Genomic DNA, 23,129 nt, shown 5'->3' on the forward strand with positions numbered 1-23,129 from the left:
GAGTAATGTGGGACCTCTGCTGGTTGATCACTGTCGTACAGAAGCTGCCCATAGCCTGAATGGAATCACCTCGGAGTGCTGTGAAGTGTCGAAGGTACGGTGTGAGTTGTTAATAAATAAAATTGTGATGAGAATTTGGCTTATCTAATATGTTGTGGTTGGAAATACAAATGTATTGTTATGTTATTTAATCTTAATGTTTAAACTTGTTTGAGATGAGTGTGGTTTTTACATTGCGTTCATAAAACCAGGCGCTGCTCTTTGTCTCTCAGAGGAAGGTTGGTGCTGCAGAGAAACTTGCCAGAGCTCAGCTGGTGTCTGACCTGCTTTTCGATGGCAGACGGGCACCAGCAGAGGGTGCTGGCATCTCAGCGCACTGTTTTGCTTCTCAATGCCCAGTTGAAATGGGATAGAAATATGATCTCACCTATGACTATTTAGTATTTTGTCCCTTACAGTGTCCACATTGCTATGCTGTGCACACATACAGTACATTAGAGATGGGCAAAGGGATAGAGAAAGAGACATTAATGAAGGTGAGATAGACCACAAGAATAGAAAGATGGAGACAGCGTCAGCATGTCCACTTGTCTAGGGGAGGGGGTTGGAGGTGTGTGGTATGTGCACACTCACGTCAGCAGTGTGACTGCAGCACACACGGCAGTGACGCGTAGCAGCCTGGCTAGAGTTACCCAGAGGAGGGAAGGAGACACAGGGGAGTGAGTCATTCCCCCGGCAAACTCTTGTGGTCATCACTGTTGTTTCTCTCTCACTCTCTCTTTCTCTCTCTCTCTCTCTCTCATTTGAGTACAGTAGATGGTGTTTGTACACCAGTGGGGGTGGGTGGGGGGATGCTTCATTTCAAGTAAGATTTAAAAAGAGATCACGCGACTAATATGTTTGCGTGAGAGATGGATGGCCGCTCACAGAGTGTTTTTCCTCTGAAATTTATTTTCCTCCTCCGAGCTGCTTTACAGTGCTGGCCTTAAAGATGCTGACCAGACGTGAACGTCAGGGTCTGGTTGCCTTCATACACTGACTGGCGGAGCCCTGGGCTTTTCCATAGACCCTCTGCGTCTCGGTAATGAATCTGAAGTGAAGGAGGAGGTGGACGGCAAGGAGAGGCCAGCCAGAATATCTTTGACACATGACCTTGACGCATTCTCTCATTCCTCATGCAACGAGCGGTTGGGCTATTTCACTCTCAGTTGCATTCAGGGGAACAATCAATCACAATAATTTTGTGATTTATTCGACTTGGAGTCAGATATTTATAACCTCGCAGACTGCCACGTCTGGTATATTGACCATATAAGTGGTGTCATTAGGCGACTGGAAAAGAGAAATGTTTATAAATGTTTTGAAGAGGCTTTTTTTTTTTCTCAACTCTTTCTCTTGTAGACACCATGATCTGCTACTGTACTTAACACGCTCAAAAAGAGGCTTGTTTCACATGAGCTTTCCAGTCTGTTTTTTTGAGAACTAGACTTGTTCTTTTGTGAAGAAAAAGGAAGAGTTCATATTCACAGAATGTGACTCTATATCTCTTCTCGGGAACCACCCATATAGGCTTAGTTGTAAATGTTTGGCAAACAAGATGTGTCACCCAATTCCATTATCAGATATGTTTTATGGTTTCCTCTGTCTTGTTTCATTCAGTGTCTCACGCACAATCCTACTTTTTTAAGTAATTGTAGAGTGCAAACTCTTAATATCTCTGGTATTAACTGTACAGTATGTGTGTTTAGTGAGCATGTTCCTTGTCATGTCATTATTATGAAAAGTTGTTGAGAGCCAGGGGTCCTCTGCTTTCAGCATCTGTCTATAAGTGGATTACATGGATATGATGTTATTTTATGCATGTAGATGAGATACATGATCTCTGGTGTTCTTAAAGGACTGGTGTCTGTCATTACTTAAATATTGAATATTAGTGTGGATGAATTTCTTGAAAAGCAGATATTCAAGTGTACTCTGCTCTAATCAGGACAAAGAAAGATAAGAGCTGGAAAGCATTTCTCTGTGTAGGTTTTTTGTGAGTTTCAGACCATTTCTGCCATCATGTTTTCTGGACTGCAAACAATGTAAAAGGTGAAATTCCTCAGCATTCTCTCAGGACGCAATGAAAAGTTTCAACATGTGACACTAAGATGTTCTGTTTGGGGTACTGATATTTTGGTGTAGTGATAAAGTGAGACACCACCATCTGGTTATTGTTGGATGTGGAATCTGTGTGTCAGTACAGAACCATTTCAGTATCACAACTTTACAAGGACACCTACATGATTGTTAAAATGCACATCGTTTAGATTTTCAGGCAGTCTGTTGATAACAAAAAAATCCCTTAGGAATGTGGACAGAGATATGTTTTTTGTGATGATCATCTGTCGATTGTTAGTGTTCGTAATGTTTGTACTTGCAAGCCATTTGCAACATCTGAAGTGCCATAGTTAGCCGTGTTTGCATAGGCACTTTCCTTCTAGACTACACTGATGAATTAAATGCTATGCACTGTGTGGAGCCATGTAAGAACATGGAGCTCCAAGACTGCGTCCTCATCAGGTAAACACTTTCAGCCTGTTGTAAACACTAGGTGTGTGTCCGCCACTTGCCATTAATGAACATCAGTTTCAGTGCTGGACAGAAAGTTTGGCACGCTCGCTCAGCCCGGCCAGGACAGACACCAGCAAAGCACTTTGGAAGTTTCCTGATTATTCATTTGGACAACACTGAATTTTTCAGCTGTGGATTCCAAAGCACTGGGTTTTACCATCAGAACCAGAGGCCAGCGAGCTGGAGAATACCATTACCTCTGCCATTACTTTCAAAAGTGTTGCCTACAGCAACTCGACGAGTGTTAAGTTAGCCTCCTCACGACACGACACTAAGGGTTAACTGAGTAGGCGTGGGGGTGGATGGGGAAGAGTGGAGGGGGGTGGGGGGCAGGAACCACGCTGTCTGTGACCCCACCCTCTCCACCCTCTCAGTGCTGAGCTCACAGTAACTAAGGCAGTAAAGCAGGCAGGCAGGCAGGCAGAGAGGCAGCTGCTCACACTCGGCAGTCAGTCAGTCAGTCAGTCAGTCAGTCAGGGGCCCGAGCAGAGCAGACGCGGACAGGCTAGAGTTTCCTCCGCGCCGTCTCCTAGCTCCACAGCACCGGCTCAGCTGTCACGCTGAGAGACTCTGCGAGAGGAACAGCTCCTCTGAACAACTTCAGGGAACAGAAAGGAAGAGAGAGAGAGAGTGAGAGTGCAGAGGAGGAGACGGAGTAGGAGGAAGAGGAGAGAGTGAGCCGTTGCAAATGATGGGAGCTTTCGGAGGAGGGCTGAGTTGTGTGAGGTCCTTCATGTCCACCACGTGTTCCTTATATGTGTGAGTCATGTGCAAGAAGATGGAGTTTTGCCTGCTGAAGCTTGAGCCCGGCCAACAGATACCCAACTCGAGATTCATATCCCCCTGTATCGTGAGAAATGGTGGGATGCCTCCTTAAAACATTTCAAGAGTCATGGATGTCATTGTGATTTGTTCTCGTTCTTGTGTCTATGATTACCTATGTCTGGTGGCCTTCTTTTATTTTGGGATACCAGGATTGCTTCAAATTGTCGAGACATTTAAATGACGACCTCCTAGGACCTTTTTGGAGACAAAAAGAAGAATAAAGACTGAGAAGCATGAAAATGAGTGTGCCAACCAACTTTGGATTCCTGTCCTCTGCCGAACGCACTGTCAAAGTCTGCAACAGGAATACCTATGGATCTCCGTGTGCTGTCAATAGACCCATTGATATTGTTCAAAAACGCAGGCGGTAATGCATCCTTCATCACACCTCATTTATGTTCTGAAGTTTTCTCTTTCTAGTTTGGTTTTTACGCTTTTCCAAAATTAACAAAACATACCTCAATGTATCATTTTTGAAAGTAGGGTTAAAGTCGAAATGAAATGACTCCTTTGGGATTGACAATTAATATGCATCACACACTGTGTGTGCCCATTTATTCATGTGGAAATTCTGTGTCATTTTTTCTGTCCTCCAACCATTACAGAGCAGCAGAGCTGAGCTGCTGTGATTTAATTGTGCTACAACCTAAAAACCTAAGCCGTGTGCTAGACAAGAGTGAGGCTTTCAGTTTGGTGAGGCGGCTGGGATTTATGTGATCCATTTCAAGGCTCATATCTGCTTTATCGCTTAGTGGTCAGTGATTTAAACAGAGCTGCAAAGCCTCTGTCCTCCCTCTGTCAGTCAGCGTCTGGGGCGTGCATGGGAGTGAGAAACACCCAGATACACACACACACACACACACACACACATACAGAGAAAGAGAGAGAGAAAGACGGAGAGCAAGAGAGAGAAAGAGAGAGAGAGAGAGAGAGAGAAACCAACACACACAGACACACATCCATACATCCAGCCATACATAAATGCACACAGACAGTATTTAAACATTCACATATTCTCAGGGAGACACACATGATGCTGCACACAGGCATTACTATGCACACAAACATATGTCCACATGTCATACTGCCAGCTTCCATTCCCACAAAGATCCATAGATTTACATGCATCTACAAACACACATGTAAATACTTTATTTGGACAAGAGGTTCCCTCTCTCTCTCACACACACACACACACACACACACAGCTACTTACAGGGTAACCTATGTATGAACACACATAGTCTTCCAGGCATGTTATCATTTGTGTCTATTGGGAGCCTAAGGGAGTGCCACAGATAATAATAATAGCACTAGGTTTGTTTTCTTTTGAGTTTTTTGGGGCCTCCATATTTTATGCAATGTCTACACTTCTCAGATGGAGTATGGTACTTGGGGGAGTTAAAGGACGTGGAGGAATATAAAGCAAACAGCTGCACAGAGATAGTCCCAGTGTCATTCTCTGTAAAGTATTAGCAATGAGAGTATGCAGTAAATCCTTATGGCGAGGAAGTACCGAGAAAATGAGGTGGGTTTGAATTTATTGAGAAAGTGTACTGAGCATGGGCTGCTTAAGAAGGGCAGGAGGCCATTGCAGTATTCCTAATGAGTGTAATTATTTGGTCTGAACTATAGGGAAGTTATTTGTACGTTAAAAATATGTATTACAAGGCTCTTCACAATGCTAGTAGAACGTAGTACCATTCATCCTCTCCAATTGTACGTTCAACGGGAATGTCCAATTCAACCTCAACAAGTAGCCTAGCCCTGGCGGTACTAGAAATCCAAGGCGTTGCCAAGCAACATCTAAACTTTTGAAGAACTATTTTCTCTTATTTTTTTCTCTTTTCACGAAATCGCAATAAATCATTCGGACCTCATAAAAGTAGACTACTGTGTGAAGTTTATTTTTCTTGTGTTGGCAAGTAGCCGTGTAATAAGCGGGATAATGTAGAACGCCGGTCATTATGGGGAAAATAAGTCCCTTCAGGGCGGAACAAGACCTTTCCGCTGCGCGTCGGGGTCCGGTTCGCCCTGTCGGGACTTATTTTCCCCATAATGACCGGCGTTCTATACATTATCCCTTACCTAGCCAAGCAGCAGTTACAAGAGAAGGAAAGGCCATAGTCAAATCAGTTTCCCCCCAGTATATTTACTAAAATGGAATATATTGTTGTTTTATTCAAGCATTACAGATAAGCATGCTTTAGATACTGCTTATCTCCCTGTACAAAAAGAGCGATGTCTATGTCTAGACCTGTACTTATTGCTCATAGGTAATTGAATTAGTCTGATGCAATGACATTTTGTAGGTTTTGGCATGTGTTAACTTAAGTGAATTAACACATTATTTCTGTCATGTTTGGTAGAGTCATCTATCTTCCTTAAGTTTTCCGCAGAGTTTGGAATCTATTCAGGGCTTTCTCCAGTTTAATTTTTCAGAAGAAATGATTGTGGAGATTGATTGTAGGCGTTAAAGGATGATGAGTTTGGTGTCAGTAACACGCTGTGTGCTGTACTAATTTTAGCAGATCTGGGGAGAAATTCATAGAACTCCATTTCATTTTAGCACCCTTATAAACACTTTCTAGTGCAGTATATCACATAGTTGGCTGAGGACTGTCTGCACATAGATAAATGTGTCAAGTGTAGTCGTTCCTGGGTCCTGTTGGTAATAGAGCATGTTGGAGCCAATCATTATTCACCATCTCAGCTGCAGTCCCGTAAAAACGGGGTTGCATCCATTTGGAACTTTACAGTTCACTGAATATCATGAGATTTGTCATGTCTGAAAGGTTGAATGATAGCTTTTGGGTCCAGCACCAGCTGATTTATTCATCCACACCACGCCATTTTCCAACAGAAACTCATTAAAGTGCTAAGAACTGCAGGAGCTCTTTTGCTTATCCTGAAAGCTTATGTTTTGGAACCCATGAACACCCAAATGCCTGAGAGAGGACAGTTACTGTATTCACATATAAGCCCCTAGATTGCCCTCTAGATTTGCCTTGTTGCTCATTTAATGTGTTCCAGACACTTGTGCTCCTCTAAACAGTTCTCATATGCGTGCAAGGCGATCCCTTAGGATAACAGCCATCTAAATGTCATTGCCCCCTGAAGCACCCTTAGCTGTTTGCACAGCACTGTCCAGCCCCAGTGCTGGGCTCCGCCATGGAAAGCCTGATGCGGCTCATTGGCGTTTGTTTGTAGTGAGAGGTTTTCCCGGGTTATAGCTTGTCTTTGTGGTTTCAGCTGCCAAGACGGCTTCTCTGCAGGTCAAATTTCAAGATGTTGTAGGGAAGATCTGACAAGACAGATCCCATTTTAGATTACAGGAACCAGAGTTGTTTAACCTCAGGCTGTACGTGGAATTGTATTTGTCATAATTTTACTTTACTTTATGTTAGAAAAAAAGTATGGATTTTTCTATTCAATTTGATTATTTTCGAGCAGTGGCATTGTGGCAAACAACAAGGCAAGTTAATGTCCTGGCCTCTCCTGGTCAGTAAACACGTGAAGATTAAGGAGCTGTCATTGACAAAGTTTGACACTCTACAGAGTGAGCATGCTATGACCCTCAAGTGTACAATGTTTAAAGATTTTCCCCAGGCCATTGTAAACACCAATTTCTGGTACATCCAGTCAGACAGGGCATAACTGAGGACAATAACACATGTACCAATGCTGCAATATGGGCTGGATCAAAGAGAGCTGCAGGTCTGCAAAGAATGTGCCAGGTGCTATGTGTGAAAGGGCAACTTGAAGTCATGAAAAGAACTAACTGGATGACTGACTTTGAATTAGCACAGCGACACCAAAGGCAATCCCATGCTCAACTTTAATAAGTCTGGCAGTGCTTTAGTCTCTGACCTGTTCTGGTTATGTTTGTGAGGCCAGGTTTGTTTTGTAGTGGTCTAAGCTTTAGAGCAGACCTTCTCTTTGATCACTGTGAGATGCTCTTTTAATTAAAGGGTTCATATCTTTCAGCAAGATCTCATACCTTGCATTATCCTGGCTCACTTGCTTAATTAGGAAATAGAAGTGGTTATTCTAACAATTGAGGACTCATCCTTTCCCCTCAGTATCTCCCTATTGTGTGTGGTCCCATGGTCCTTCCTGAGACCCCCAGTCAGATAAGGATAGAGTATGTTGTATCTGCATTAAGGTGCTACAAATTACCGTTTGTGAATTGACATTGACTTGGTGTGTGTGTGCAGCTTAATCTGCCCATCTGGTTGTATTTAGGCACAGGTGTGTGTGTGTGTGTGTGTGTGTGTGTGTGTGTGGTGGTGGTGGTGGTGGTGGGGGTGTGTGGGTGGTTGTGCATACGTGCAGTGGTCTGTGCTACTTAAAGGCCCTTTATTTGAAACAATGGCTAGGGTGTTTATGGTCAAATGTAACCTGTTCACATTTCCCCTCAGCACCAGGCTCCACAACACATACATGTTAAATGTGTGCTATATGTTCTCCCCACTAAATCCATGTTAAACGTGTGCCATATGTTGACCCCACTAAATCCATGTTTAAGGTGTATGGTATGTCCTGCTCACCAGATCCATGTTTATGGTGTATGGTATGTCCTGCTCACCAGATCCATGTTTACGGTGTATGGTATGTTCTCAGTGTTCTGGTCTGTCAGTGTGAGACAGACTCTCACTCTTCTCACAGATGCAAACAGGCACACAGTGGGTTATTATTCTAAACACAAAGGGCTGCTTTCCCATACATGCATTAATGCAAGCTCTCAACTAAAAGAAAGCTTCAATGCACATTAGGCTTGATCCATGCATGGGAAACTGTCCAAAAATATTGTATCCTTTTTTCCATCTCTCTTTCTCTCTTTTTCCATTTCTTTACCCCCCCATCACCCACACACACTCACTCACTCACTCAAATACAAATACAGACACACACAAACATGTACCCTGTAAAATATGTCTGTTTGGGTATTGACAGATAATGATTGTTGGGGAAAGTGCTCGATGTGATGTGAGTGCTGCCAGTATACGCCCCTGCTGCTCCTGCGCCTCGTATGTGCTGGACACGATGGTGTCGCCTGAGCACTGTTTACTGTCCAGTAAAAAAAGCAGTCCCGTGCTCCACTTTTGAGCTTTTCTAGATTGGGTAACGTCGGTAACCCGACTGGGGCTCGCCGTAGTGGGCCTGGCCTGGGACTGACGCAGTCGTGGCAGCGCTCTGACGCAGGGCTGGTGTCGAGTGTTCCTACGAAGATGGCTGGACACGCCACAAATCATCCCTCTGGTGACGCGTCTGACAGGTGCTCCTCCTTGCCAGTGCGCTCTTAAATGTGGCCCGGCGGCGGGTGTCAGCTGAGAGGGTCTCTGACGGGGTACCTGCGTCTGGATGCATTTCAGTGATGCGCTCGCTGAGATAACTCTTGCCATTTACAGGCCTCGTCAGAGCCCTCTTGTTGCTGGGATGAGTTTGTGACATTTATATAGTGGCATTTCGGGGAACTGTCAAGTGTGTCTGCACCTGCTTTGGCGCACACTGGGATGCTGCAAAAGGTATTCATGAATAGTGTTAGAATCACAACGCACTAAAGGAAGAGGTCATCTGGCCTCATTTGCATGTGAAATACATGAATGGTAAAAGTGGACCTGTGATTTTATCTTAGGCCAGTAGAGGCATTCTCTCCTAAGGAAATCAGCCCAAGCACCAGAGTGCACTCACAGCACTCTGAGGGGCTCCCTAAGGGAGGCGGTAGAAGTGCAACTCACACTCACTGATGACCAGAATGGTCAGTTGATTCCATTGAGTGGGAGTGTGCATTTTGGGTTGCTCACTCGCTCTTGTTGCAATGTAAACAATATCATAGAAATGTCTTTCATTGATTACATTTCAGGCAATACAATAATGAATGATATGTCATAATTAATGTTTGAATAGTAGTGGGCCATAATGAGATTAATCAATTTTATGCTTTGTAGTCCATATGCAAGTCCATTGTAGTCCATATATGCAAGTCCATTGTAGTCCATATGCAAGTCCATATTGTAACTGTGTGCACATATTTTCATACCTGTGGACCTGCACATGTTGTTGCCTATGTGCTGTTCCTGTGTGTTTTCGTTGATGTTTTTGTTGTACTGTGGGAACGTACTCCTGTATAGTGTAGTCAGTCTTGTGGAAAAACAGCACACCGATCAAAACAAAAAGGCATCAAAAATGCTATGAACCGAGGAGAACATCGGAAAATAGCAGTGGGGAAAATGTGTGGGTGGGTGTTTTCATATGGCATCTAAAAATAGGCGCGCGAGAGCTTTAAATAGAACCCTCCATAAATATTCATGAATGAGGGGAAGAAGTGAAGCGCAGTGGCGCAGTGTACCCATGCTACCTGACAGACTAAATTTAGTCTCCGCGCTCGGATTCCCTGCACAGAGGGAGCGAGGGAGAGGCTATTTTTAGCACGCGGGCAGAGCTGGCAGTCTCAGAAAGGAGCAGCACACTGCTCAGAACTCACAGAAACAACCAGAAGAGACGTGCAGCCTTAAGAGATGAGAGACCCGAGCAGAACCCAGCTGGAAGGGACGGCGTCAGCCTGGAACTCAGGTATTTCCAGAGCGCAGCAGAGAGAACCCCCTCCCTTTTACTCAAACCTTTTTCTCTCTGCAGTGTTCACACCTCCTGCCCAAAATGTACTGTACATTCGAGCGAGCGTTAAAATTTTTTAATGTGTGACTTCCTTGGCTGCAAGCAGATGCTTACTCTCTCTCTCTCTCTCTCTCTGTATCTCTCTCTCTCACTCCCTCCCTCTCTGCCATGTACAGTACCTCTGTCACATGAATGGAGAGATCTTCTGCATGGATTATGTAATATAGTGTAAGAGACCTCCGTCTTGTCCTTATGCAGCATTGCTGGGGAAACATGAATGAGTGGGAGGGCTGGGTTTGCTCAACTCAACAGAAGACTTGGAGAAGTGCTTTTAATAGCAAAAAAAAAAAAACACATTCTTGGATTGCACTCTTGTACTTTCAGCAGTTTTAACTAACTTTACAGTATACATGTGAACACATTGTGAACGCAATTGCAATTCCATTATATTGCAGTGTATGAAATGCACTGATGAGGCTGTGGATGTTAAAAGCTATGTCAACTGTTAGTGTCAGTGTAGCTTTTACGTCAATTCCTCCATCAAGTGTAAATAAGGAGAGATAGAGATATAGACACCTCCGAGCCTTCAAGGATTTTGTCAATGACCCAAATGCTAATACAACCCATGCTCTGTGTAAAGAGGCTGTCCTTTTGCCGGGGTCTTCAGGAGTCATTTATGAAGGGAGTGTCTTGGTTTTGTCTATGCCAAGTATCAGTGTTTTTAGTCTGCTGTATGCAAACAGTGAAATCAGCACATTGCATCTGTTACTGGGAAAATTGGCAAGATTTGCATTCTAATTTGGCAGTGGCACATCAATAATAAAATCAAGTGGGAAATCAAGATTAGCAAGCCAGGTAGAAAGCAGGAATAAATGGGGGAGACGGAGGTATTGATTAGCACGCTGTCAGGCACATTCCCCAGGCAGCAAGGAATTCACTTCACCTGAAGTGCGCTAGCTATTTATAGACACTTTTGCACATTTTTCCCACGTCAGTGAGATGGTCGGAGCTATTTTTAGCTGAGGGCTTCTGCATCACGACGACCTTGCAGCACTCGGGCGGCCCAGTAGCTGCGCTGTCTCTGTGCAGGGGGGCGGACACGTTTCCATCACCCAATCAGCTTCAGCCTCAGCCTCACATCCCCCCTGCTCTTCCCTCCCTGCTAATAAACATGCAGACACCATCTCTCTCATCGGTATCTATGAGGCCTTTTCACACAGAGAGAAAGCCCACTGCTGGAGCTGCGATGCCTGTGGCAGGACTCAAAAGCCAATTGAAAGCAAGCTTGGAGATGGGTTTAGTTCCTGTCCTCCCACCCTATAGTTGATGAAATAGAGAGGTTGTTCAGAAAGCATTTTGTGTGGCATACTGTTCTGTAAGAAATGCGGATACTGCGTTGACTACATGCATGTGTTGACTTGTGTGTGCATATACTATAGTGTAAAAAGGCTTGCAAATAAAGTTATGTCAGCAATCTTTGTTATGTGTTAAATGAGCTGGCATAAAAGAATGCAATCTTTCCTCCACATCTCGCTGTAGATCTTACAGCAGGCCTTCAGGGTGTCATCACAGATACCACCGATAGAATCCTCCACTGCAGAGACATGCAGAGAGACTGAAGCAGGAGGTACAGGTCCTTTAGGGCGAAGTTCAGACTGCAGTGAGAAAGTTTGCACTAGCAGGGAAACAATGCACTGATGACATGTTTGAACCTTTTTATAAAATCAAAAGTGTTATGATGAAATCTGGTGCTTCAGATTTCACATTATGCACGATGGCTGCAGGCCATTGTGTGCTCATGCCATTCTTTGCCGTTTTTCTGCAAGTGTTCTTTGCACTGGGCAGGAGGCCTCTGCTCCTTCACCTCCTAGGTCAGTTGTGTGCTCCTCATCCTCACCCACTGTCTCCCCCACCCCTCCTGTCTCCCTGCAGTTTCGATGTGGAAAATGGGCTCTCGGTGGGCCGCAGTCCCTTGGAGGCCCAGACCAGCCCTGGCTCCGGCTCCGGCCTGGTCCTGCAGGCCAACTTCCCCCACAGCCAGCGCCGCGAGTCCTTCCTGTACCGCTCCGACTCCGACTTTGACCTCTCACCCAAAGCCATGTCGCGCAATTCCTCCACCGCCAGTGAACTGTAAGTTCAGCCGCCTCCACTGGAATCTCACGCTCTGCCACCATCATGGCCTTGAAAGCAGTCAGAATATCTAAAGCTGCACTTAGACATCTAGGCTCCAGCCCTGTCACGTCACTGCAATGCCTCAATCAACAGATCCTTGTATCTACTGATAGAGTTAATTTTATAATCCAAACAGCTGAATATGAGGAGAAATCATGCTCTATCGTTCAGGCTGCTTCTCGAGAAGTTCTGTTTGTTTGTATGATTGGCATCATATTAACCATGAACATACAGCACACACAGAGAATGTCCCAAGATACTTGTTTGTTGTTAGAAAGTCATTCCCTCGAGTTGAAGACTTTTATTAGAGCATTACATCAAATCGTATTGCTCTGTGGGTTTGGAAAAACCGAGCCTTCTTATTACCATGCCCAGCTGTTTTTTCCATTCTCGCACACTTGCTTGTCATCTCTGCTATGTGAGGATTACAAGAAAATGGAAAAATGCTCCTCTGTGTTTTTCCTGAGTTCTTTTCCAGCCATGCCAGAGCCAGTTTCCCTTGTTTAAACACCTTAGTTTGTACTTAAAATTGGTTGCAGGTCAACACAACTTGCTTATGTTTCTTTGAAGGGAAGAGAGTTTGAAGCACTGGGAAGTCAACTGGCTAACTCGGTGAGGAGAGCTGTTACACCCCTATAGCTCACCCTTCCCCAGGACTACCCCTCCCAGCGTGTCCAAGTCTTACATCATCTCCCTCCCTCCCTCTCTCCCTCTCTCTCCCTCGCTACTCCTAGTGGCTTATCTACACACCTGGTCAACCTTCCTCCCCCTAGCCTGCTCCCTGGTTAGCCTTTCTTACACTAGCCTGCTAACGGGACTTAGACTCACGTCAAATTTTGCACGTGACCACAGGAGTGACCCACTGAAAAAGATTTCTTCAATCTACCGTTGGATTAATCCAATTAATCAAATCTGCCATTGTCCCTGTTCTGATTAAATTAACTAACTCTATGAAAGGACTGATCAAGCTCTCTCCTTCATAAATCCTGCATGAAATTCTTTATTCTCCCCTGTGTGGAGTTCATTCCATTTGTTCACTCTTGACCAATTTGTCTAATTTGAACAAAGCCCAGTGAGTCAGTGGGTAATACATATAACAAGATGATTGCTTTAAAAACTGTGTTTTTCTTTGCTTGCTTATTATCTCTGCATTTTTTTGTATGTAACTATTTGTTTTGTATGTAAGTGAAACTGCATTAAAGGTGGACATCAGTTGTGACTATGCAGCTAAATAAACCATACCGCAACCCTTAAATTAATACTGTACAGTATTCATAGCTTTGTTCAAACTTTGAAAAAAGGCTGTTTTTTCCTCTCTTGCGGTTTCAGGCATGGAGAAGACATGATTGTCACACCATTTGCACAGGTTTGTAAGAAGAAAAAAACATACATATTTCTATAGACTATATTCCTATAGACTAACTTCATAACAAGCCTGTGTAGTCTGTCCTCATGCGGCTTTGACTTTACTGAGGACAGCCCTTCTGCACACAGTGGCTAACATTGCGTGGCACTTGCGTCACTACAGTGCTCAGTTTACAGAACAGACCAGGAATCCAATACCACATTTGTCGATACGCGTGCTGACAAATGAAAAACCTACATGGCTCTGGAAACAGGATAGCTTTTATGTCCTGACTAGAGATTCAAGGGGTCATTGAATTCCTGACGATCGTTGCCGCTTTTGAAGGCCTTGTCCATATCTTCTCATTTACAAAAAGATGCTGAACTTTTTTACCCTATCTCAAAATAATGTAAATTGTCATTATATGTTTGTATCATCAAAGCAACGTCTAACTAAAATATTTACCGTAGGATCACTCTGTTTTATATGAAAGCATCACCACAGAAGTGAATCCATATTTGTACAGACATGGTAATGTACTGAATGTATCCACTTGTGTAGGTACTGGCAAGTTTGAGGACAGTTCGGAGCAACTTTGCTGTGTTGACACACCAACAGGATCGTGTGCCTAGCAAGTGAGCCTCTTGTTTTGCCATGTCATGTTGTCTTGAAACAAATACTGTGCATTTGTGTTGTTTTACTATTTACGCTGGTCTGTTTAACAGAAGGTCCTCAGGGAGCAACCCACCATCCCTATGCAAGACAAGTGTTCCAGGTTAGTATGGACTTGATGTGTCTACAACACAGTGCATACACTTTCAATGAATAAATTAATGCACATATGTGGTTGTGCACGATGTATGTCCTGGTCACGGCCATTGCAATTGAAAAGGAAATTACGCACTTGTTTCAATTGTGGACACATATATATCTATGGGCTCATTTTTGTTGTCAAACAGTGTCACACCAATGCTTACTTAGGTGCACATGCAAACTGTATAGCCATCACTAGCTTAATGGTGCTAATTTTTAACACCAGCATGGTGGGCCCACTGCTGATGTGGTGTGTTGTGGTGTGTTGGTCAGAGGAGCCCTGTCAGAAGCTGGCTGTGGAGACCCTGGAGGAGCTGGACTGGTGTCTGGAGCAGCTGGAGACGCTGAAGACACGCCACTCCGTCAGCGAGATGGCCTCCAACAAGGTAATTGGCAACGCTCAGGGACACTTTGACTTTTCCATCATAAACCTTGTTCATTTAACAGTAATAACAGCAACAGCCATTATTATTATTATTATCAATATTATTATTATTATTAGTAGTAGTAGTAGTAGTAATAGTAGTAGTGTTAGTAGTAATAGTATTATTTCACATTGCATATATTAAACACTCGTGATTGAGCCACCAACATCATCATTCTGGGCTTTGATGCACTTTTTTTAAACCCAGACCAACCTGCTCGTTTCCAGATTCCTTTTTTCCTTGAATGGAATAATATGACTTTCCTTTTCTGAATGGAACGGTTGCATGCATGTTCTGAACACAGCATCATCCCCCCAGCCCATCCCCTCCCCTCCCCCCACCATGTCGTGTGCAGAAAAATGTGAATGAGTGGAGAACTGCAGGAAAAAAGTCTCATTGCGCCATATACCAACCCACCCATCCCCCACCCCACCCTCTCTCTCTCTCTCTCTCTCTCCAGTCTGGGTATTCAGGCCTGTGGGTGATGGTGTGATTAGCCCTCCCACACTGAGCCACGTGTGTGCTGGATGTATGTACTGTAGTGTACGTATGACGAGCCTCTCGCTGGACTCGCAGCAGCAGCAGCAGCAGCAGCAGCAGGGTGCTTCACTAGAGAGAATCAGGCGCACTGGCCCAGCATGCACCCAGCACACACATATTAAACGTAACACCTCCAGCTGAGCTGATGTTGTTGTTTTTTTATATAGGAATTCATTTCACTTGACAGCCATGTGCTACTGGACTGTCATGTACTGTGCATTTTTATTTTTCAATTTAGCTGAACAAAGAAATTTAGTTGCATAGTTGTCACATGACATGTGCAATTCCAAAGGAACAAGCAACCTTAAAATACTCATGTGAGATATTATGTCATTTTCCAATGCCAGTCAACACCAGTAAGACCAGTTAGACTCATGCCCATTCATTGCCTCACTCTGGCACATGCCCAGGTGCTTGCCGAGCTCATGCCACGAATCCATGAATCGCTTCATCTTCAAACTTGGTGCACATGGAGCAGCCCCAGCCCTGTTTCCATCCCAACCAGCGTTTGCATACTCTGTAGTAGGCTGCACCAATCAGGCGCCACCTCCAATCCATCCCCTATTGCAGTCGGCATCTGATTGGCTGGAGAGCCTCCCGCATGTGGGTGGTGAGTGGTGGGGAGGAAGGAGGGTGTGTGTGTGTGTGTGTGTGTGTATGGGGGGGGGGGGGGGGGCTACTGAGCGTGTAGGGAGGAGAGTGCCTCTCTGTGTTTACACACACCAGGCAGAGGCAGAGCGCCGACTGAGGAAGGAGCAGGCGGTGAGATCGCTCGCTGGGGCAGCGATGCAGCCTTGCGCCGCCGTCTCTCTGCAGGCTCAGCGAGCCCTCCACAGGTGCCCCCTTCTCCAGCTGCAGCAGGAGCTGAACAGAGGCTGAGCGTCACGGGAAGGGACTGTCCGTGGAGAGGGGGTCCCTGGGAGAAGCTGTCACACGCTGTGTTTGGACTGCCAGGTTGCAGTGGAAGTGGTTGCAAGGGAGAGGGGAGGAGAAGAGAGGTATTGGCAATCTTGGCAGGAGCACTGAGTGTGTCCTTAGCATGTGGTGTGGACCGAGACAGGCTCATGCTTTAACCCTCTGCCCACTCTTTCATGCTGACATGCCAGAGGTCAATTACTTGTTCTCACTATCGTGGACACTCATTCAGGTAAGGCAGGGGAGGATGCATGTTGTGGTTATTGTTGTTGTTGCTTTAAGGAATAGAATGTTTCTTCAGAGAGCTGTGTTGTCAGTGTGTGTTGGCTTTTTTACATTATGTGGGGATTTTCTGAGTCTTCAGCCATGTCGGTTGAATTCACCGGGCAGGTTGTTGCTGCATTTTGTTTACACGTGTAGCTGTGGGAGTGGCAGAAGTGTTTGTCTGTGAACATGCTGTTGTGCATGCAAGAGAAATGGACGAAAAGAGCATGTTTTGGTGTGCGAGTGTGTGTGCGTGTGTGTGTGTGTGTGTGTGTGCGAGTGTGAGAGAGGAAAGGGAGATGGAGAGAGAGTGTGTGATGAACAGACACAAGGTGTGTGCGTATGCATGCATGTCATGTCTGTGTGTGTGTGTATGTGTGTGCACGTGTGTGTGTGTGCGTGCGTGCGAGCGTGGGGACCAAGTGTACATTTTTGCAGACTCACTAGGCATAGGCAGCGTTTCATTCAGTAAGTTTGTGTATGATTACATAATAGCACTACTCAGATTAAGCCCCACTCCCCACTGAGGGCGCACACTCTAATCTGGGATGCCTGTGGCTGTGCTGAATGAGGGGCTGGCTCTCTCCACGGAGCACCACTGGCTCCCTCAATGAGATGCTGACATGCCACATCAGTATGCTGGCACAGCGTGCCTCATGAACTTGTGTTGTGTTGTGTTGTGAGTCGTGTGTTGAATGCTATGGAACAGTATCCTTCTGTCAGGGTTTCCTAAATAACAATAATGCTGCTTATGCCTGGGCTGCATCTCCTGATTAAGATTATAGTTTATTCATTTAAGTACTGTCAGTTCAGTTAGTGGTGTTCTGCTGAAGATGGTTAAGCTGCGGTTCAAATTGAGTGGATCAGAAATGTACATGCACTGGACCAGTCATGAGAGACGCACATTTGTTGAAAACATCCTCACACCTCACAGTTCTAGCCACCCTTTTTTATTTTTTATTTTATTTTTATTTGTAGCACTCGTACTCAAATTCTGCTCAAATGTGATACCACTCTAAACAGCTGTTTTTGTGTCTTTATTTTTGTGTCCGTACAGTTCAAAAGGATGCTCAACCGAGAGCTTACACAGCTATCGGAGACAAGCAAGTCAGGAAACCAGGTGTCAGAGTTTATTTCGAGCACGTTCCTAGGTAAATACTGTAAATTCCAGATCAATTCGAAAACTAAATTATTGTTCATGATGCACTGCATATAGTATCCAATGAAATATTGAAATGGTTTCCATGGGCAATTCAATAATATCTAGCAAAATGACAAATGATGAATGAAGTACTTCAAATCAAACCACCTTCCTTCATGTGCATCATGTCACTGTGCCCTTTCTGCTGTCTCTGTGCTGCAGAGAAGCAACATGATATGGAGATCATGTCCCCACCAACCAAAGACAAGGACAAGAGGAAGTGGCCCATGTCCCAGATCAGTGGCGTTAAGAAGCCCAGCCACAGCCCCAGCCTCGCTGTGTCCAGCATCCCACGCTTCGGGGTCAGCACCAAGCAGGAGGAGCTGCTGGCCAAGGTGAGGCCTCTACTCTCAGCGGCTCCATGAAGCCATTGCTCATCTTTGTGATGTGCATTGTCTTCTGTATCTGAGCTCTGCGCTCTCCATTATTAGTGTCTTTTTTTGAGAGTGCTCTTTGCTCTGTTTTCAGGAATTAGAGGACATTAACAGATGGGGTGTGGACATATTTAAGATATCGGAATATTCCGGGAACAGACCATTGACGGTGACCATGTACAGTATATTTCAGGTATGTAACTTGGAGCCACAGATATTTACTCCTGGATGATTTTATGTACATCATACACACACATTATACACACACTATGATTTATATACTTTATGAATATGTATGTATGTATGTATGTATGTATGTATGTATATGTAGTATTAATGTGCTTTTGACTGATCAATTCTGAAATTGAGTTGACCGTTGCCCCTCCTACCAGGAGAGAGACCTTCTTAAGTCCTTCAAGATCCCTGCAGACACCTTTATCACCTTCATGATGACTCTGGAGGAGAATTACCATGCTGACGTCGCTTACCACAACAACATCCATGCGGCTGACGTAGTCCAGTCCACCCACGTGCTCCTCTCCACACCAGCACTTGAGGTATCCCCACTTGAGCATGCTTGAGCATAGCCTTCCTCTCCATCTGAAAGATAAAGGATTATCAGTCATGTCTTGGTCTTTTTCCCTTTTCAGGCTGTTTTCACAGACCTTGAGATTCTGGCAGCACTATTTGCCAGTGCAATACATGATGTGGATCATCCTGGAGTGTCCAATCAGTTTCTCATTAACACAAGTACGTTTGCAAATTATAGTTTTTATTACTGCAGATCCAAAAAAATAGCATGAATGTCAATAGGCATTGTCCAGATGAGCCATGAAACGAAAGCTGATAAATGCATCATGGAATTTAATGCATGATTTCCTTTTGTCACCTCTAGACTCTGAGCTGGCTCTCATGTACAACGATGTCTCTGTCCTGGAGAATCACCACCTGGCTGTGGGTTTCAAGCTGCTGCAGGAGGAGAATTGTGACATTTTCATGAATCTGAGCAAGAAGCAGAGACAGTCCCTTCGTAAAATCGTTATAGACATGGTGAGGTTTCCACCAGAGTGAGCCATAACTGAATTGCAACATTCCATCAGAGAGCCAGTGGACAGGTGTCTGTCACGGTCTTCCACTTACTCTGGGTATCCCCTTCTGTAGGTCCTAGCGACAGACATGTCGAAGCACATGAACCTGCTGGCAGACCTGAAAACCATGGTGGAGACCAAGAAGGTGACCAGTCTGGGTGTGTTGTTGCTGGACAACTACTCAGATCGCATCCAGGTGAGAGAGATTGAAATTCCTATCACATGTGAGAGAAATAGAAATGAAAATCATACGCTTTGCTGTGGCTTGTTGGAACAGTTCTGGAAGAATTGAGTTGACCTCTTCCCAGTAGTTAAGTTTGTATATCTTATCTTGTGCTGATCTTGACAGGTCCTTCAAAACATGGTGCACTGCGCCGACCTCAGTAACCCAACCAAACCTCTCGAGCTGTACCGTCAGTGGACGGATCGTATTATGGTGGAGTTTTTCACCCAGGGAGACCGTGAGCGGGACAAGGGGATGGAGATTAGTCCCATGTGTGACAAACACAATGCTTCCATTGAGAAATCCCAGGTAAATCACATTTTGGAGCAGTTTTATTTAGACATGAAAAATATCCCTGTTGTCATAATTATGCCAGAGGATACCAAAGGTATTCCAGTGAGCTTTTAAAAATATTTTGGATTTGCTCTAGCCATAGGGAAATGATGTGGCTACCAGAGAACCTCAGCACTGCATGTTGAGTCTAAACTTGTTTTCCTTCAGGTTGGTTTCATCGACTACATTGTCCATCCCCTTTGGGAGACCTGGGCGGACCTGGTTCACCCTGACGCCCAGGAGATCCTAGACACATTGGAGGACAACCGTGAGTGGTACCAGAGCATGATCCTCCACAGCCCGTCCCCCATGCCCGAGGAGGAGAGGGACGGGCTGCCCATGGCCGCGGGTGCTGTTGGGGGATGTGGCGCCACAGCCGGGGACAAGTTCCAATTCGAACTGACCTTAGAGGAAGAGGGCGAGTCGGATGCTGAAAGTCCCAGTGAGGACACAGAGTTTGTGGCCTCAGGGCAGGAGTCTTCCAGGACTGAGCCCAAAGGAATGCACCAGTCTCCCCACGTGAGGCACGCACAGGCTGGCATGGCCATCAGCCCCAGCTGCCGGACATTGTCCCCAGAGAACCCCTCAGACAGCGACGAGGGCGAGGAGGACAGAGAACTTGACCAAGAAGGGAAAGGTCTGTCATGCCTGAAGATGGGAACATAACACCCAGTGCACTTTTGCATTGCTTCATGTCTGTGCTTCCCTTCCCCTCCTGTATCTCCGTCCGCTCCCGGACATTCCTGGCTTCCTGGGACAAAGTGGTACCCCAGCATAGGAGCACAAAGGAGCGAGAGATTGCCTTCAGGATATCTGCACTTACACCGTAGTCATCTTGCACTGGAGTCGGCCTGCTGTCTTCTTGAGACAGAAAGTGTTCTTCAAGCCTTTCTTTGTGTTTTCCTTCTAAGTTTAAAAAAAAATAATCCACTGTATAAGGCTTATATTTCACACAGTTGATGAGTACAGCTGTGTGTGAATAAGCCACATCAAGGTCTATTGAACACAGCAAGGATTTCTGATGAAATGTCTTTCCGTGACAGCTTACAAAGAAAAAAAAGTAATAAACCTGAAAACACCATCAGAACCTTAACCATTTTATACTAGTCTGCTGAGATAACTGGGTGATGTAAAAGACTTGCATGAATTTGCTTCTTTTTTTTTTTTTACTGGTCAGTGTGTATCTGAACACGGGGGGTTTTAAAACTGATCAAAACACTACAAACTTATTTAACTTTGCCTGATCATAGAAAACAAAACTGAGCATAACTCAAAACTCAGGACAAGGAGGACAGATACTGTCATGTTGTGGCGGCTCTAACACCACTCTTAGTGGTGTCCTGTATTGTGATAATTTCAGTTTACTGACTAGCCATGCTTGTGATTGAGCTCTACTGTGTGTGTGGCACCACCCAGTGGTTAAGAATTGGACTTACACCATAAATAAAAGGCCGAACCAAATGATTTGACCTCCATAGACCGTATATGGACATTTCTCCTGCACATTGTGCTGCTAACTCAGCCAAGACCTGCATAAGTGGACACACAAACCAAATCTCTTCTTAATATTTAACACTCTGAAGTGTGTGTTTGTATGATTTTATTTGTTTATTTCATCTTGTTCAGATGTTATGATCTGTTTATTTTTTTTTATTTTGATTTATTTAAACAAACTATGCTCTGTGTGCTCTGTTTTACCATCATGTAATCAGCTTGACTCCTTGTGTAGCACTTTACATCTTTATTCATTGCCAAAAGTCACCCTGCTAGATAGGGCTGGAGCCAAACTACACTTATATGGTGCCAACGGTTGCAATTACCATAGATAACCAGCACTTCTCTTATACACCTCTTACAACATTAGCATTAAAATGTTTTCTGTAGACTCTTGAATGGGTACAGGCTCTTTTATACGGAATATTGAATATTGGAAGGGGTATTGGAAAATTCAGGGAGAATTGGTTTTCACATTTCTCTTCAGGGTTGTATCTATCTGCAAAAAAAAAAAAAAGAGAGAGACATGACCATTGGTAATTGGTGGTAGTACCAATTCAGTTCCTTATGCATCCATTTGGAAGCTATATTGGAAGCATAAAGTTATACAAGGTTATATGAATAAATCTAATTGCAAAGGCGTAAAACTAAAGCAAGGGCTGTTTTCAGAGCCAGACTTTTTTTCTTATCCCTTTTGGCCATTGATCAATACTCTGCTCTTCACAGGGACATAGCCAATGACAGTACAAGTGCCAAGCAAGCATGACACAAACTGTACTGTAATTTCCATTTTGCCACTGGCTAATTTCCATCAATGACTGCAATGTTGATAATATCTGTGTGTTCAAATTATATTTGACCTCTGTTTAAAACAGCCATATACCTTAATTGTCTACACAATGACATGTAGCTTCAGATGAAAGATAAATGCTCTCTTGATCATTCAGCTTTAGGACCTAAAACACGTATGATAATAAGCAGGCTACATTATGAAGTATTGGCTATACATCTTAAGGCTCATTTTGGAAAAAATAAAATGACTATGACATTGCTTTTTATTTCTCAGCGAAATTGTGCATTGTTGTTGAAATGTTCACACAGAAATAAAGCAAGGTAAGTGTGTAGAAAACATGACATGAACAAAACTGCTCTGTCAAGGTAGCCTAATAGGCCTATGTAACAGTGTTTCTTTTTGTTGTCTTAACGTTATATCTCATCACTGTTAATATAAGCCTTGAATGATCATTGCAGCTTTTAATTGTGGCACTGTGGGATTTTCAGTACTACCTGTACAACGCCTGAAACTGAGCTCTGAACTTTGTTGTTATGAAAGGGATATCCTTGACTCTTTTTCCGTAAAAAAGGTGTTTTCTGTCTGCTGTTGATTATTTTATATATCCTAACCACTCTGATACTAAGTATTTATTCTTTTTTATATATATAAATCTGTCAGTTATACTGTTATGTGTGTAGATTTTATTGAATGCTGAGAATTCCGTCATGGGCCAAAACAGGGCAGATTTTTACAGTTCCACCAGTTGCTTTGTGTGCTTGACACCTTCACAAATTTTCAGGTCATTGTTAGAAAGATACTCCAGTAAAGTAGGATGGAAACTTGTTCCAAGACCATGAATTGCTGTCCCCATGTCTACCCTGGTCTAAAATCTGCTGCAGTCTTGACAATCCAAATACAACTGTTTACTACATGTTGGTAATTTATGTTACTGTACTCGTTCTTCTATGCCAATAAAAGCAAAGACTCTTTATGCATAATATGACTTATGTCATATTTAAATGAGATGTTCAACAGAATAACAATGTAGGAGAAAACAAGCTAGAGCAGCTGACTCTGGGCCTATCATATGATAGCGTCACCCTAAGCTCTC

At 44.2% G+C, this 23,129-nt stretch overlaps 1 protein-coding gene across 8 annotated transcripts in view; it reads left to right on the forward strand.

Moving 5' to 3' along the window:
* pde4ca (phosphodiesterase 4C, cAMP-specific a) overlaps positions 1–23,016 on the forward strand; it is a 33,678-nt gene extending 10,662 nt beyond the window's left edge. For 3 of the 8 annotated variants that reach the window (XM_042084628.1, XM_042084639.1, XM_042084687.1), the window contains 15 exons: positions 11,989–12,186; positions 12,799–12,840; positions 13,558–13,594; positions 14,135–14,208; positions 14,299–14,348; positions 14,660–14,772; positions 17,588–17,681; positions 17,894–18,066; positions 18,200–18,298; positions 18,498–18,662; positions 18,756–18,855; positions 19,001–19,155; positions 19,267–19,389; positions 19,543–19,725; positions 19,918–23,016. In XM_042084628.1, coding sequence (XP_041940562.1) covers positions 11,989–12,186; positions 12,799–12,840; positions 13,558–13,594; positions 14,135–14,208; positions 14,299–14,348; positions 14,660–14,772; positions 17,588–17,681; positions 17,894–18,066; positions 18,200–18,298; positions 18,498–18,662; positions 18,756–18,855; positions 19,001–19,155; positions 19,267–19,389; positions 19,543–19,725; positions 19,918–20,415 — 2,104 coding nt within the window. In that variant the 3' untranslated portion in view covers positions 20,416–23,016. Of the gene's footprint in view, positions 1–3,030; positions 3,806–11,988; positions 12,187–12,798; positions 12,841–13,557; positions 13,595–14,134; positions 14,209–14,298; positions 14,349–14,612; positions 14,773–17,587; positions 17,682–17,893; positions 18,067–18,199; positions 18,299–18,497; positions 18,663–18,755; positions 18,856–19,000; positions 19,156–19,266; positions 19,390–19,542; positions 19,726–19,917 lie in introns of those variants that run through there. The other 5 variants (XM_042084649.1, XM_042084658.1, XM_042084668.1 and 2 more) reach the window with 4 other exon arrangements.
* The last annotated feature ends 113 nt before the right edge of the window (positions 23,017–23,129 follow it).

Source organism: Alosa sapidissima, chromosome 1 (genome assembly GCF_018492685.1).
Source record: "Alosa sapidissima isolate fAloSap1 chromosome 1, fAloSap1.pri, whole genome shotgun sequence".
Classification (NCBI taxonomy): domain Eukaryota; kingdom Metazoa; phylum Chordata; class Actinopteri; order Clupeiformes; family Clupeidae; genus Alosa; species Alosa sapidissima.